This window comes from Typopeltis vanoorti, chromosome 5 (assembly GCF_054136105.1).
Source record: "Typopeltis vanoorti isolate ZY-2024b chromosome 5, IOZ_Tvanoo_1.0, whole genome shotgun sequence".
In the NCBI taxonomy this organism is placed as follows: Eukaryota; Metazoa; Arthropoda; class Arachnida; order Uropygi; family Thelyphonidae; genus Typopeltis; species Typopeltis vanoorti.
The window spans coordinates 151,200,537-151,216,468 of NC_143553.1; the positions used below are offsets into that span (position 1 = coordinate 151,200,537).

General features: G+C 36.1%; 1 protein-coding gene across 1 annotated transcript in view; it reads right to left on the reverse strand.

The window, feature by feature from the left end:
* Positions 1 to 15,932, reverse strand: part of LOC150106943 (diacylglycerol kinase theta-like) — a 610,762-nt gene that overhangs the window by 26,129 nt on the left and 568,701 nt on the right. Inside the window, exons 17-19 of the mRNA XM_090393510.1 lie at positions 14,488 to 14,685; positions 5,984 to 6,139; positions 5,710 to 5,875 (exon numbers count right to left, since the gene is read on the reverse strand). Of these exons, the coding sequence (XP_090249636.1) occupies positions 5,710 to 5,875; positions 5,984 to 6,139; positions 14,488 to 14,685 (520 nt within the window). The remainder of the gene's footprint in view (positions 1 to 5,709; positions 5,876 to 5,983; positions 6,140 to 14,487; positions 14,686 to 15,932) is intronic.

Below are 15,932 nucleotides of genomic sequence, written 5' to 3' on the forward strand. Positions count from 1 at the left end.
AGTCCCTAAAGAGTGGAAGGAGGGCAAGATTGTGCCACTTCATAAAGGAGGTGATCGAACTCAAGCATCAAACTATAGGCCTATCTGTGTGTCAGGTGTTGTGCTAAGTTGTTGGAGAAGCTTGTGAGAACTAGGATCCAGAGTTGGGTTGACAACAATGGTATAATTTTTGATGGACAGCATGGATTTGCTAAAGGGAGGTCGTGTTTTAGTAATCTACTTACTTATTACAATAAAGTGACTGCTTCCTTGGACAGAGGAGAAGGATACACAGTAATATACTTGGATTTTGCAAAAGCTTTTGATAGAGTACCTCATAATAAGTTGACAGTCAAACTAGAGCAGATGGGGTTGGATATTAGATTAGTGCATTGGATTGGAGACTGGCTATCTGATAGGTATCAACAAGTTGTGTATGGGGGTGCAATATCCAGGAAAAGGAAAGTCACTAGTGGAGTGCCTCATGGATCTGTTTTAGGGCCATTACTATTTAACTTGTATATTAATGATATTGGCGACGATTTGGATGGAGATATTCAGTTGTTTGCAGATGATGCAAAGTTGGGACGAACCATAAAGAGTAGTGAAGAAGTTGTGGCCTTGCAAGAAGACTTGAATAAATTGAGTGATTGGGCAAGCAAATGGGGATGTGAGTTCAATGTTGCAAAATGTAAGGTTTTAAAATTTGGAAAACAAAGATGGGATGCAGAATTTATGCTTGGTGAGAATATATTGTTGGAAGTAGAGGAAATAAGAGATCTGGGAGTGATAGTGGATAAGGATCTAAAATTTAGGGGACACATCGCCAAAATTGTGAAGACAACACAAAGACTTCTGGGAATGATGAGGAGGACACTGACGTGTGGAAGTAGGGAGATTCTTGTTCCATTGTATAAGGCTTTGATTAGGCCACACATGGACTATTGTGCCCAGATTTGGTCACCTGGTTTTCAGAAGGATGAAGAGATGTTGGAAAGGGTCCAAAGGCGACTGACTAAGGTAGTTTCTGATCTCTGGAATGTCGAGTATGAGGAAAGATTGAAAAGATGTAATTTGCAGAGTCTAGTGGAGAGAAGGAAGAGGGGAGATATGATAGAGACCTACAAGTTGGTAAGGGGTTGTTATAGGATCAATGGTGGAGAAGTTCTACAGAGAATAGTGGGAGATCAGGGGAGAACCAGAGGTCATGCCTGGAAACTGTATAAAGAGGGTGTGAGTAGGGGAGTGAGAGGCAGGTTTTTTTCGTGCAGAGTTGTGAATGATTGGAATGCCTTGCCTGAGAGTGTGGTGTCTGCAAGGAGTTTGAATGTGTTTAAGACCCGGTATGATGAGATGTGTGTGAGATAAAAGGACCTCCTAGATGAGTCTTTGACTCCATGAGGTCTTGTTTAATAATAATAATAATAATAATAATATCCCCCCCCTTCCTCCTATTCACGAGAAGGTTTATCTACAGAAACCTACAGAAAGTTTATCTACAAGAATTACGATCATAGCCCAGTCATGAAATACTTCACGTACAACCGGTGTTTGCTTACACTTGGATAAAGGATTAAACCAAGAATATAATTTCTTGGCATCTTTAATTAGTATAACCCAGTGAAAAAACTTTCACCATCAAGCCTGATATTGCTGGAGATGGCAAGTTACAAATATGATGTTCTATATGCAGCATGAAGTCTAATGATGGAACTGATGTGGAGCTACTGCAAAGTTGTAGTGCAAAATACACCACATCGCATGTTGTGGTGTATTAAAATTCACACTTCACATGTCTTTTGAAATACTTTGCATTTCAAAAGACATGCGAAGTATGACATCATCATATTTTGGATATCAATACATGACCATACACGGAAGTTTCGAGAGATGTGCGCATGCGTACAATGGAAGTTCGGGCCTTTATAAGGTGAAATGATGAGAAGGACAGGTCTTAGCTTTCTAACTCTTGTCTTATCTGGGTCTGCCATCACGTGACATCTGATGTCGGTAATCGAGAGAGAGAGAAGCTTCGTAGGGCTTAGGTTTCTCTATCTTCTCTTACCTAGGTCTGTCGCCATGTGAGGTCTGTTGCCGGTAATCGAAAGAGAAGCACCATAGGTCTTAAGTTTCTCAATCTCCTACTGGAAAGAGTTGCACATTGTGGCCATGTTAAGGGTCCTAAAGGGCATAGAATAAATGACAACTTGGACAAAGAAGAAATTTGGCAGGAAATTAAGAATGAGCCAGCAGAAGAAAAGAAGGACAAAAAGGAGCACTTTCGTGCGAACTAATGATTCATGTAAAAGGCAGTGCTGAACAAGAATTATAAGTACTTATATGATAATTCCAAACAAGAACGTAAATTGATATTGAATTACACTTAAGGTATGCTTTATTGTCAGTTTATGAATATACGACTGGCAGGATATTCTAGATTGTGAATTAGTTTCAAAGGAAGAAAATTTGAATTAGGAAGAATTGAAAATAACAAAGAATATGCAATTGTATATATATGTTAATATGAATCAAGTAAATAATACCTTTTGGGGCTATAAATAATACCTTTTGATTTAATTAAACAGTTTGTGAACAACACATTAGACTGATTCTGTCAATGCACTATCCTGAAAACTTCAAACCTGCATAAGATTAAGTTTGAGTGATCAATAATCAAGCCACAACTAATGAATAGTAAAGATTAACATAAGCAGGGAATGCTAACAATATCTAGTTTGTCTTTAGTTTAAAATCTTATAATCTCACACTCAATACATAGTCTAACTGGCACAGTTGTAAAACGCATAAATTTGTTAGACTATAGAACATAAGATCTAGTAGAAATAAATAAATGGCAGCAGTTTACCATTCATGACACTTCATGAAGTTTTAAGTAAAGAACAATAAAGACAAAGCAGGGTTGAGAAATACGTAATTGGCATTTACAGAACGTTTTAACAGTGGCCAAGGTTAAGAGCTGTTTCATCAAGCCTTCTAGACAAAATATTTCTAATGACTTCAAATGGCTGACTGCAGCTGAGAAAAAATCTATGCAGATTGTTATATCTCTTAATGTGTTTCTCCTTTTTTTTTTTTTTTTTAGAAATTTTACAGGCCAATTTATCTGATATATTAGAAAGGCTATGTCAGAATTTAGGATTAAAAATTGATGAACAGTTTGGCTTACAGAGAGTTAATGGGGATAATGATAACAGATACAAAGTTCCTTGTTATTGCAAATTGTTATAGTATGGTCAAATTGGAGATCTCTTAACATTACTGATTGATGACAATGCTTGGATACCAAGCACAGAATCAAATGAAAAAAGCTACTATGCTTTACCAGAAAAAATACAAATTTGAAAGACTTTTTTTTTTTTTTTTTTTTAGAATCAGCAGCGAATGTAAAAAAAAAAAAAAAAAATCAACTTATTCTTAATAAATATGGTTGTATTAAACTACTCAAGATTTGGAAAACTTCAATTTTTAGGCCTCCTGCTCAATACAATACAGCCAACAGTACCCACAAGGGGTGCCCCTCATAGAACTTTAGGCTTCCCGTCTAATCTTTAGCACTTATTGTTTGTGTAAATTTGTGTTTTTGCCATTTTAATACAGTTTCTTTGATGATGTCTCAGTGAATGAAATGAAATATAGGAGTGATTAAATGTGTTCTTTAATTACTTAGGCCAGAGTTAAGGAAAATAAAATTAACTTTGGACAAATTTGGATAAAATTGTCTTAAAACATTTCTATATGTGTGGTACTCAATTTTCTACTCTGCTGTTTAGATCTCCAACATGGATGGACTTTTCCTTTTTTTTTCTTCTTCTTTGCATAAGTTTCCCTCTTATGCTTCAAAAAATTCTTCCACTTCTTTTAAAGAACCTTCTGTGAGACCATAGGCACAAATAAGTCTCATTGTCCAATTCCCCATTCTGATATCTGCCCCATCACTTTACTTGATACTGCCTACCATTCAAGATTATCCCCATATTTAGTGTTTACTATAGCTGCTACTCCATATTCTCTGATCAATATTTCCAATTATCTGAAAAATATTTCTGATTCCTATAATTAGCTAAGATAGATTCCAAATAATGGGAATCATTTAATGTTTTATAAATTTCATCTTAATAGGCTATTTACATATATAGTCTACATATACAGATGTGTATATCAAATTTAAAGTGATCACTGGATTTTTTGCTTGTTTGTTTGTTTGTTGTTCTTCAGCGAAATGTTTGGTATAATAAATTTCCTTTAGAATAATATTGATGTCAAGGATCTGGCGTTTGACTTTTAAATAGCCTGTTACAGTGAAAGAGCTCACTATCAGAATTCTTTCTTTTAGTGTTGCATGGTGATCAGCATTCATTTTAGAAATTATGGACTTTACAACCATGTTATAAATAACTCTTTTAATTTCCCAATGTTTCGATCTTCATCTGGAGTAAATACAAATATACAAGGACAAGCTGAGGTTGCATTACACACAGTAAGCTAAGCTAAAGAAACAATGATTTGATCACCAGTTATTCTACTGGCATGACCTCTAGTGGGAAAAAAAAAACTAATTAATTATTTAGAAACTACATCAAAGCTAAATTCTATTTAAGATAACATGGGAAAAATATTCTTTCTTATAGATAGTCTTCTTCTAGTAACAATGATGTCCTATTTTTTAACATTACAATTGTTATTTTAGATTCAGGATTATCTACAGTACTGTTTATAGTTAACTCTTAGAGAGAAAGGTTGTGGGTAGAATATGTGCCTACCATATGCTTGGGATTTTTAGACCATCATTATTGTTCAGATTGGGGTGGTTCATAAGAATCTCACAGGCTTCCTTAAATTTGCATTCATACCATATTTTGGTGTGATGTAAACAACTGGTGCTTTTCCAGTCAATTCTATGTAAAGTGTTCAGGGCATGATCAGAAAGACCAACTTCACCATAGTTATTATATTTAATGTGTCGTTTATGTTCCTTTTGTCTGATAGGAATTGTGCATCCTGTTTCCCCTATAAATGGTATATTACAAGTGCAATAAATACGGTATACTTCAGGGTGGGCCAGCGGAGGGAGTGGGTCTTTGGATGAGTTGAGTAAGCTTTTTAATTTTGCAAGCGGTTTAAAGGTGGCTTTGAGATTGTATTGTTGTAGTATTCTGTTTATTTTATCTGATGTCCCTTTACTGTAAGGAATGGTTATAGTTTTATTGTAGTCTGGTTTATCTTTGTTTTTTATTGAGGTCTTGTAGAGAATTTTGTTAATAGTGTTTTGGCTGTAACCATTTTTTTAGAAAAGTATTGGTGATAACTTTAAATTTGTCTTTCAGCGCTTGTTCATTGGAGCAGACAGATCTTCAAAGCCCTGTTTTTTAGAATATTAAGGACACCTAGTTTTTGTGTTGGGTGGTGGTAGGAGTTTATGTGTATATATTGGCCAGTATGTGTCGGTTTCCAGTAAACAGTGAAAAAAGCTCACTATCAGCATTTTTCATAATGAGTTTTTTTTAATATATATTAGCCTATAACATTTGAGTATTAGTGTGAATGGACTAAGGATTATGTAAAGCTGGAAATGCTGTTTCATACTAGCCAATAAAATTCAACTACCACCTCAAGATATTCAAAAAACATCTATGCAAATGGTGGGATGAGTTAATCGTGCATTTTTTTTTAAAGAACACATTTTTACATACAACAACAAAACATACATACATGTCCGCCTTGTGCAATTCGAATTGCACTCCTTAATCCACTTTGTATTTGTCCCATATGGACAACACCAGTGACACCTACTATTTCTAGCATACCGTCATAATGAGTTGGTTTGGCAAATTGGTCTTCCCTTTCTGGTCCCCAAGGATTGGCACCAGAGCCCCAGCTAAAAACAAAATAAAAAAGTCAGGATATTATTTACACATGTTTTACAGCAGAAACATCACAACAAATTTCAAAGTAGGAAAGAAACAGGAGGAATTTTATATCTAACCTGAGTATATTAAGAATAATTATTCCTTCCACTTGTGGCAGGTCTATTACTTTTCCATCAACCTCTAGACGAATTTCTTTATGCAAATCTTTCCATGTCTTCCTACTCACCATTTTTCGTAGGCCCATCTTCACATATACTCCTTTATTATGAAGTCTATAAGAAAAAAATAAAAAAATTATATATACACGTGTGTATTACACAATTATTTCTGATATTATAAACATACAATGATAACACATTAATGCTGCAAGAGTTAACTTGGAGGCAACCTCCATATACCCTTTAACAAATGTGAAGACCCAACTAAGCTTCTGACATAAGGTCCAATCCTCACCGTCTCATGGTACACCCCATTAATAGTTATCCATGTTGGAAGTTTTTTCCCACTTGGTTAGACTATAATTATTATTATTATTCAGGCCTCCATGGAGTTAAAAGACTCATCGTGGGAGGTCCTTCCTAAGAACATAAAGTCTGTCAAGACTCATCGAGGGGAGGTTCCCCCTAAGAAACACAAAGTCTATCATACCACTCCTTAAACTCATTGACCGTTCTCGCTCTCACCACTCCATCAGGCAATGCATTCCACGGTTCAACCACCCATATAATAATAATAATATATAACAATAAAGTTATTTAAAAAAAAATTTTTTTTTTTTAAATAACGAAACCTGTGGTGCGATCATAATTAAAAAAACACACACGTATTAACACGTATGAAGCCCTACTACATAGACCAAACTTAAACCGCAACGATGTTCTTACTATTCTTGAAGTATGAGAAATTGTCATACAAAATTGTGTTAAATAATTATTATTTTTTTTTTTTTTTACTACTGTAGCACGTTATGCACGTTTAATGAGATTCTATTGTAATCATGCGTCCTAACTGTATGTTATTTCTATTATTGTTTAAAACTACTGTACTGATGATGTCCTAAGATACTTAGGATGAAATATTTACAATTAAATAATTTTCACTGTGGTTAATACGTGTGTTTCTTTTAATTAAAAACAATAAATTTAGTTTAATCCTTTATCCAAGCGTAAGGAAACAAAGTTTGCGCCTGAAGTATCTTCAGGACTGGGGCAATTCGTTAAAGGTGGACCAAGCTCTCATCACTCCTCGTCTCGGTATCTCCCATTATGCAAAGCAGATCTACTTGCGGACATGTATAATACTATGCATTAAGGGAAGAGCCACTACCCAGAGGTGGTGATACCAAGGGGGAAGGCAATGGAGAGGTCATCTTTACCTATACGAGTTGCCAAAAGGTGTCTCACCATATTATTAAATTACTCTAGATTTAGAGAAAGATGATGGAAGTTTTTTCCCACTTGGCTAGACTATACTAGTTGCTAGACTTGATTAAACTAAATTTAATATAGTCTAACAAAGTGGAAAAAAAAACTTCCAACATCTTTCTCTAAATCCAGAGTAATTTAATAATAAGATAAGACACCTTTTGGCAACTCGTATAGGTAAAGATGACTTCTCCATTGCTTCCTCCTTGGTATCACCACCTCTGAGTCTGGCTCCCACTGACGAGACCTCAATAAAGTTCAAAACCGGACTGGGTAGTGGACCTTCCCTTAATGCATAGCACTATACATGTCTGCAAGGAGATGTGCTTTGCATTATGGGAGATATACTAAGACAAGGAGTGATGAGAGCTTGGTCCACCTTTACCACGGGTTGCCTCAGTCCTGAAGATACTTCAGGTGCAAACTTTGTTTGCTTACACTCGGATAAAGGATTAAACTAAATTTATAATAGTTATCTAGACAATGAATGAAAGATGGGCTGGCAAATGGGATTTAGCTGTCCAAATTGTATTCTTTATTGACTTGAGAATTGATGGTACAACTAGATGAAATGTCATGCTGGCTGGGACATCACCCAATTAAACAAGGCTGATGGTGTTTTTGTCAGCAAAAAGTCAGCTGTCAAAACAAACAAATGTGACATCAGCAGAAGTAAAAATACACACCATTAACAAAAGAAGATTAATAGAAAAGAAATGAACTGGCAGAAGAATTACAGGATTACCATGTTAATGTAACTGGTATTAATGTTAATGTAACTGAAACAAAGAAGACAAAAACAAGTGAGATTTTTCCAAATAACTCCAAGATGTTAATTAAGGCAATGATGATCAGAGAAAGGAAGGATTACCTATGGTATTCAACATTGCATGCAAAGATAATTGTTAATGGCAGGCAATTTCAAGTAAAGCAATGTGAGCAAACATCAAAATGGAGAATTAGATGAGTAGCATTCACAGATGAATGAACTGTAAACTCACACAAATATTATTTTTAAAAAATGAAAGAATTTGAAAAGAAGAATCAAATTTTTGAGATTCAATGAATGAAGAAAACAATGATTGATTCAGTTAGGAAAGAATGTGGTGAAGTTGTATGCAAGGATAGAAAAGTCAGAACCCATGGTGGACACATTAAAGAAGTAGTTATGGAATAGAAGAAAGCATATATAAAGTTCCTAGCAAGAATGTCAGCAGATATACATTGGGAGAATACAGAAAAAAATGTAAGAAAGCGAAATATTGGGCAAAAGTAGCTAAACAAAAGCTATGAGAAGACTTTAGCAAAATAATATGAGATAAATATCAGAAAGATTTGAAAAATTTGAAAGAAAGAGTACTATAAAAGGAATCAGAAATGATAAAGGTTAAAAAAAACTGAAGTTAGATATAGAAGTGAGAGAAGAATGGTTCAAGAGGAATGCAATCAGAAGTATGTGTCAATAATTAAAGTAGAAAAATTATTACCATCATCATCTCAAGATCCCCATGAAGTCAAAGATTCATCGGTAATACACAAAGCTTACATCATGCCTCAAATACATTCAAATTCTCTGCAGACAACACGCTCAGGCAATGCATTCAAATCATTCACAACTTTCCATGCAAAAAACCTGGATGTCAACTACCAGGCATACTCCCTGAAAATACATGGTGATTTATCATCAATTTCCACAACCTTTTTAATATCTAGTTTATTCATTTTGACATATACCTCTTGGTCACTCACAGGCAGCCTCTCCTCCCTTTCCATTGGTCTCAAAATTTTCATGAAAACACATTCACGAGGATAAAAGACCTTTATGAACTGCTCATTTAATATCTCAACTATTTCCTCCATAGCAGTTATCCTTATACCATTTTCTCCCATAATCAATTATTATTATTTTTTTTTGTTTTTTTAGCTAACTGCTGCTCATACTGTACTTTATCTAATGAGTCACCTTCCCTTCCCATTCTCTGTAATGCTCATGGAATTGATTAATCATGCAATACAGATGAGTGATGATAATCTCTTCATTCATCCATTTCATGCCTACCTTATTTAACCATCTGACCCTTGGGAATACATTCAGACATTGATGCTACTAGATAGTTCTTGAAAAGCATCCAAGCAGCACTGATCACCTTTCCACCCAACTCCTCATTCCATGCTACAAACTGTCTCCTGTTGATTATGAGAAGCTCGTAATCAACAGGAGAAAGTTTGTAGCATAGATTGAGGGTCTTGTAGTTCTGCACATACCCTTTCCTTACAGAAGTCCTCACATGGCTGGCAACCACCCAGACAAAAACTTCATGGTCACTCTCACCAACTGGAGGGAGATTTGATACCCATTTATAATCACATCCTCTGATGAGATGATTAAATCCAAGACTCTCAATCCTTATGTGCCCATTGTTACATACTGCCTGAGGTATTTGCCCCTCAAAAACTCAAGAAATTCCTTTACTTCCATCCGCCACCTTCCACATCAAATCGCCAACAGTGTAAGACTGGATGTAGCTTGTGTCCTTTCCATAGCAAAACCACCCAAAACCAATATATCCAACAAGGAATTTGAAGCCCTACAGGAATTGAGAAATAACAAAGAATTAGTTATCACCAAAGCGGATAAAGGAAATGCAACTGTAGTACTTAACCAAAAGGACTACAAAGGTAAGCTGAATGCTCTCCTATTAGATCGGGCTACTTACCTCCCTATCAATTACAATCCCACCAACTCACAAATTAGAAAACTTCACAGCCTCCTTAAGAAAGTCACTTCTTGGCCTGTAGAAGTTACCAACAGATTAAAACCGTTTACCTCTACACCCCCCCGTATTTACGGACTCCCAAAAATACATAAAGAAAATGTGCCATTACGTCCCATAGTGGATGGCATTGATTCCCCCACATACAAATTAGCTAAATATTTAGCCAAAGAGCTCACACACTATACTGGCAACACACCATCACACATAAAAAACTCAGCCCACTTCAAAGCCAGCATAGAAAACCTTACACTCCAACATAATGACATAATGGTCAGCTTCGACGTCTCCTCCTTATTCACCAATGTCCCACTCAAGGAAACTTTAGAGCTAATCCAAGCTAAATTTTCTCCCGATATCTCAGCCCTATTTCAGTTCACAATGAACTCAGGCTATTTCGTTTGGCAGGGAGAATTCTACAAACAAATAGAGGGGACAGCCATGGGCTCACCACTCTCCCCACCCTTAGCCAATTTCTTTATGGAGACCTTTGAGGAAAAAGCCTTAACCTCTGCCCCACAAAAACCAACCATATGGCTTCGCTATGTTGATGATGTGTTCGCTATTTGGCCACATGGCTCTGAAACACTCCTCTCCTTCCTCACACACTTAAACAACCAACACGCCAGAATCAAGTTCACCCTGGAAAAAGAGGAAAACAACTGCCTCCCCTTCCTAGACACACTAGTCACCCGCCAGCCTGATGGAACTTTGGTTTTCTCAGTTTACAGAAAACCCACCCATACAGGCAGATACATCCACCAACAATCTCACCCCCCCCCCTCCCAACAATATGGAGTGGTAAAAACACTATACAACAGGACTAAACTAATCTGTTCTAACGACATAGCCCTTAACACTGAACTAAATCACATCCTAAACACTTTCTCAGCCAATGGCTACCCCGCCCCCCCAAAAATCCAAAAAATATTAAAACCTACAAACCACAGCCCCCCCTCCTCCCCCCTCCACAAAAAAGATTACTCTAAATCCATCATCATTCCCTACATCCGAGGCACCTCAGAAAAAATTACCAAAATTCTAAAAAAACATGACCTCACCTCCTGTTACAGGCCTTACAGAAAATTGGCATCCCTTATCCGCTCTACCAAAGACCAACCACTTCCCCTAGACCTACCTGGTGTATACCAGGTCCCTTGCAGTTGTAAACTGTCATACTTTGGCCAAACAGGCAGGACAGCGAATAGCAGAATTTCTGAACACAAGGACTACATCCGGTTTTACAAATATAGCCATTCTGGTCTTGCAGACCATGCTCTGGATACTCGCCACAGAATACGGTGGAAGAAAGCAAAAATAATACACCGGAGCAAATATAAATTCGAAAGATTATTTATGGAATCAGCCTCTGCCCTAAGAAACTCTCCAAACCTCAACAAATTTGGTTGTATGCGACTGCCCCAAATTTGGGAGGCATACATCAGCAGACCTTCAGCCCAACGGCCAAGAATGCCTACTTAGCCCGCCAGAGGGCACCATCAGGACTTCTAGGAGAAAGATAGCTTCATATCTTCATTTCCAGTTACTATATTGTTAGAGCCTGTTGTGCTCCTGCCTTTTGTAAGTTCCTTTAGAAAATGGCAATGAGACATTGCCGAAATATCGGAAATATCTATTAAAGTATTATTTAATTTATATTCAGATCTACGTTGTTTCAATTCCCTAAGTTATTTAGAAATGCATAACTAACGTATAAGCCTATCTACGAGAATCCTTTACTTCCAGTTGCTCTCATTATCCCAATCCATATTGTGACAATTAAAATCAATTTTCCTATTTGCTTGGCTAATTTGCTTATACATCTCCTGGTCACTATCCTCTACATTACCAGATCTATAGCAACATCCAACAAAGTATTTCATCCCATTCACCTCTATCTCACAGCACACTGTCTCAAAACCACTATCACTATTTCCCCTCTTGCATCTCTACCTAGTGTAGTGACATAACACTTTTTCTATCAACACCACGCCACACTCTACCTCCCTTTTCAGCCTTTTCTATCTTCACAAAAAACATCAATCTCTATCTCACAGCACAGTCTAAAAACCACTACCACTATTTCCCCTCTTGCAACTCTACCTTGAAGGGAGATAACACGTTTTCTATCAACAGCATGCCACACTCTGCCTCCCTTTTTAGCCCTTTCTATCTTCACAAAAAACATGAAACCCTTCCATTTCTATTCTTGTCAGGATGTCTACAACTTTTGTAGTGCAAGAATCATCTCCTTCTTAGGAAGATGACAACCTTGTCATCCTTACTGCTACCAAAACACAATCCTGTGTTTTGGTATAAATGAAGTGAGATCTCTCTTTCCAGAAATATTTCATTTTGCCTACTCTTACCTTTGATAATGCTCAGATCTCCAGACAAAATCTGATTTCTCTTTGGTTAACTCACCCTTTTTCTGGGTCCAAATCACATCCATAGTCAACTAAAATCACTTAAAACACTTAAATCACTGCTTCTCACTACTGAGAACACATCTGGTGTAGTGCACCAAAAACCATAATAAAAATTCATGATGCTATCCAGAAAAACAATCATCTGACTATTGGGTAACACTCTACCTCTTGTTTTCTCTGAGACTCACTCTCGTAGATGCTCTATTTTCTGCAGGTATTTTCATGGTCACATTTTCCTTCCTTCAATGATGTTCATTGCAAAGTATCTGTCAACCTATTTCTGTATAAGCCCTAACCAACTTTTCCAAAATCTTCACCACCACCACTCCGCAGATGCTGATAAGTCGATAGTTGGATACATCAGTCTTTCGCCACCCTTGTGCAATGGGATTACCATACATTCTTTCCACTCCTGTAGGATCTTCCCTATTCTAAGACTGAAATTATACAGCCTGGTCAAAGGAATAGCCAGTTTGGCTAAACACTCTTTTAGCATACGTGATGATATCCCATCAGTCTGTGTTGCTAAATTCTTATTCAGTTTGTGGAACAGTTCTAGTACCTCCTTCTCATCATCAGAGTTTCTTCATCCAGTGAAGAGGTAGCAGTCAGTGCAATGTTACATGCACATATTGGTAGCCTTTAGCAAAATGTGCACTAATTGGGTAAACAATCTCTTTTATATCTGTCACCTGCAGGCCATCTACAATCACTAGTTATTATTTCATGTTCATTATTTTTCCCATACTAACATGGGTTGGATATTAGATTAGTACAATGGATCAGAGGCTCGCTATCTGAGATATCAGCAAGTTGTGTATAGGGGAGCAAGAGGCAAGTCACTATTGGTGTACCTGAGGGGTATTTCTAAGACCATTGCTGTTTTACCTGTATATAATGATATTGGCAAATATTTGGATGGGGATATTCAGTTGTTTGCAGATAATGCAAAGTTGGGACAAACTGTGAAGAGTAGAGAAAATGTTGTGGCCTTACAAGAAGACTTGAATAGATTGAGTGAATAAGCAACAGAATGTGGATACAAGATCAATGTTGCAAAATGTAAGGTTTCAAAATTTGGGAAACAAAGAAGGGATGTAGAATTTACGCTTGGTGAGGATATATTGTTGGAGATGGAGGAAATAGGTGATTTTTCACAGTCGGACTTAGATTTTCATACAATAGTTTCTATTCTTCTGGCCTACTCCTTACAATTTTCATAACTTACATTATCCTTAAGCACATGGTATTCCTTCACACATCATATTTTTCTTACAAATTTGTAGAATTTTCCCTGAGACTCAAATTATAGTGAGATAATTTGAGATAATTACTGTGAGATAGACAGGGATTTTAAGGGTTACAAAACTTGGTTGATAAGTAGTAAAAGGTGAATGTGAAAAATGCATGTTAATAAGAGGATTTTATGAATGAAGAGGAGAATATATAATGAAGAACTATAACAACTCTATAGATCACCACTATTAACTGATGAAATCAGATTGTGCAGACTTGGATGGATTGGACAAGTGGAAAGAACGAAAGAGAGAATAACTAAACAAGTTTTTCAAGATGAAGCCTGATAGAAAGTGACCTAGAAGACCATGATAACGCTAGTAGGATAACATCCAAAAACACTTAAATGAAAATGGGAATCCTGGATGGATTGGACTGAAAGAGCACAAGGCAGAAAAGAGTAGAAGGAGGTGATTTTATGTGACAGATGCAGAAGCTTTTTTTTTTTTTTGTACATATCAGGAGAGAAAAGAACAGAGTTTTTGTGTGAAAGATGACTAACAGTATTAAGCAATAATATGAGGACTAAACATTTTGTTTGGATAGGGTTCTCAGAGGTGTTTGTGAGTGAATTATCAGTGAATGAGCTTAAAGGGGAGATATACTAAGCACTGCATAAATATCGATTAGCGTAAACCTCCTGGTGTGATTCTTCAGATTCCATGCAGGTGCCTGGATAACTCTTTCATAAGCTTACCTACTGTTAAACTTGTTCGGATTTTCTTCCCTTGCATTATGAAAATCTAAACAAAGATCTGCATCGATGCCGATTCCAAAGTAGTTGTTCATAACAAAGATGGCAGTGCTGTCTTCTGATGTTGAACCTGAACTATTTGGAATAGTTCCTGGAGTTTTATCATCAGGCTTATCATCTGAATGGAACACAACAGTCCACCTTGTACAAAAAAAACAAATAGCATTTTATATACATATAAAATACATATGCACATTGTTATTTAAGCAAGACAAACAAACCTAAGGCCTAATTACCCTTACATTTAACATTCTGAAAAATAACATCTTATTTCAATGTGTGTGTGTGTATAATATAATAAATATTATATGTTAAAGATACTAAGAAATTTTTTTTATACTTGGTTTTAATCCTTTTCCCAAGTAAGCAAAACAAAGTTTTGCACAGGAAATATATTCACGTCTGAGCTACTTGTATATAGAGGCTAATGACTTCATATCACTTGCCTTAGTATGTATCCCATATTGCAAAGCACCCTCCCCCCCACCTTTCGGGCATGTATAATGCAATGCATAATGGGGAGAGCCACTGCCCAGACCGGTTTTGATCTTTATTGAGGTCTCATCAGTAGTAGCCAGACCTGGGAGAGATACTAAGATTGAAGTAATACAGAAGTCATATATATCTCATATACAAGTAGACAAAAGATGCTTGACCTTATTAATAAAAATCTCTGGATGAGAGAAAGATGTAGAAAGTTTTTAACCTTGGGTGTATTATATGTTAAAGATACCAAGAAATTTTATACTTGGTTTTAATCCTTTTCCCAAGTAAGCAAAACAAAGTTTTGCATGTGAAATATATTCATGTCTCAGTTACTTGTAGAGGTTAATGACTTCATATCACTTGCCTTAATATGTATCTATTCCATAATGCAAATAGGGTGTGCACAGAAAGGAAAGTACATAAGAGAAAGGGATGTGCTTTGCATTATGGGATACATACTAAGGCAAGTGCTAATGACTTCATATCACTTGAAGCAGGAATAAAGTAGCTCAGACGTGAATATATTTCACGCGTAAATCTTTGTTTTGCTTACTTGGGAAAAGGATTAAAACCAAGTATAAAATTTCTTGGTATCTTTAATGTATAACACACCCAGGGTAAAAAATCTTGTTATACACACATCATATAAAGATGATATTGAAGAAAAAAATTGCTAAAACATAGAGTCGTCTTATACTCTGGGTATAAAATTTTAACATTTGAATTCAGCAATGAAAACATTGTCAATCGATCATTAGTACCTATAATGAAGTATAACGATAAACTTAATGACACATATGTAGGAAAAAATTATTTAATACATGTAGAATTTTCAACTAGATTTGCTAGCCATTATGAATACAGTAAAAGAAATAAAACACAATTAGAACAACATTTGAAAA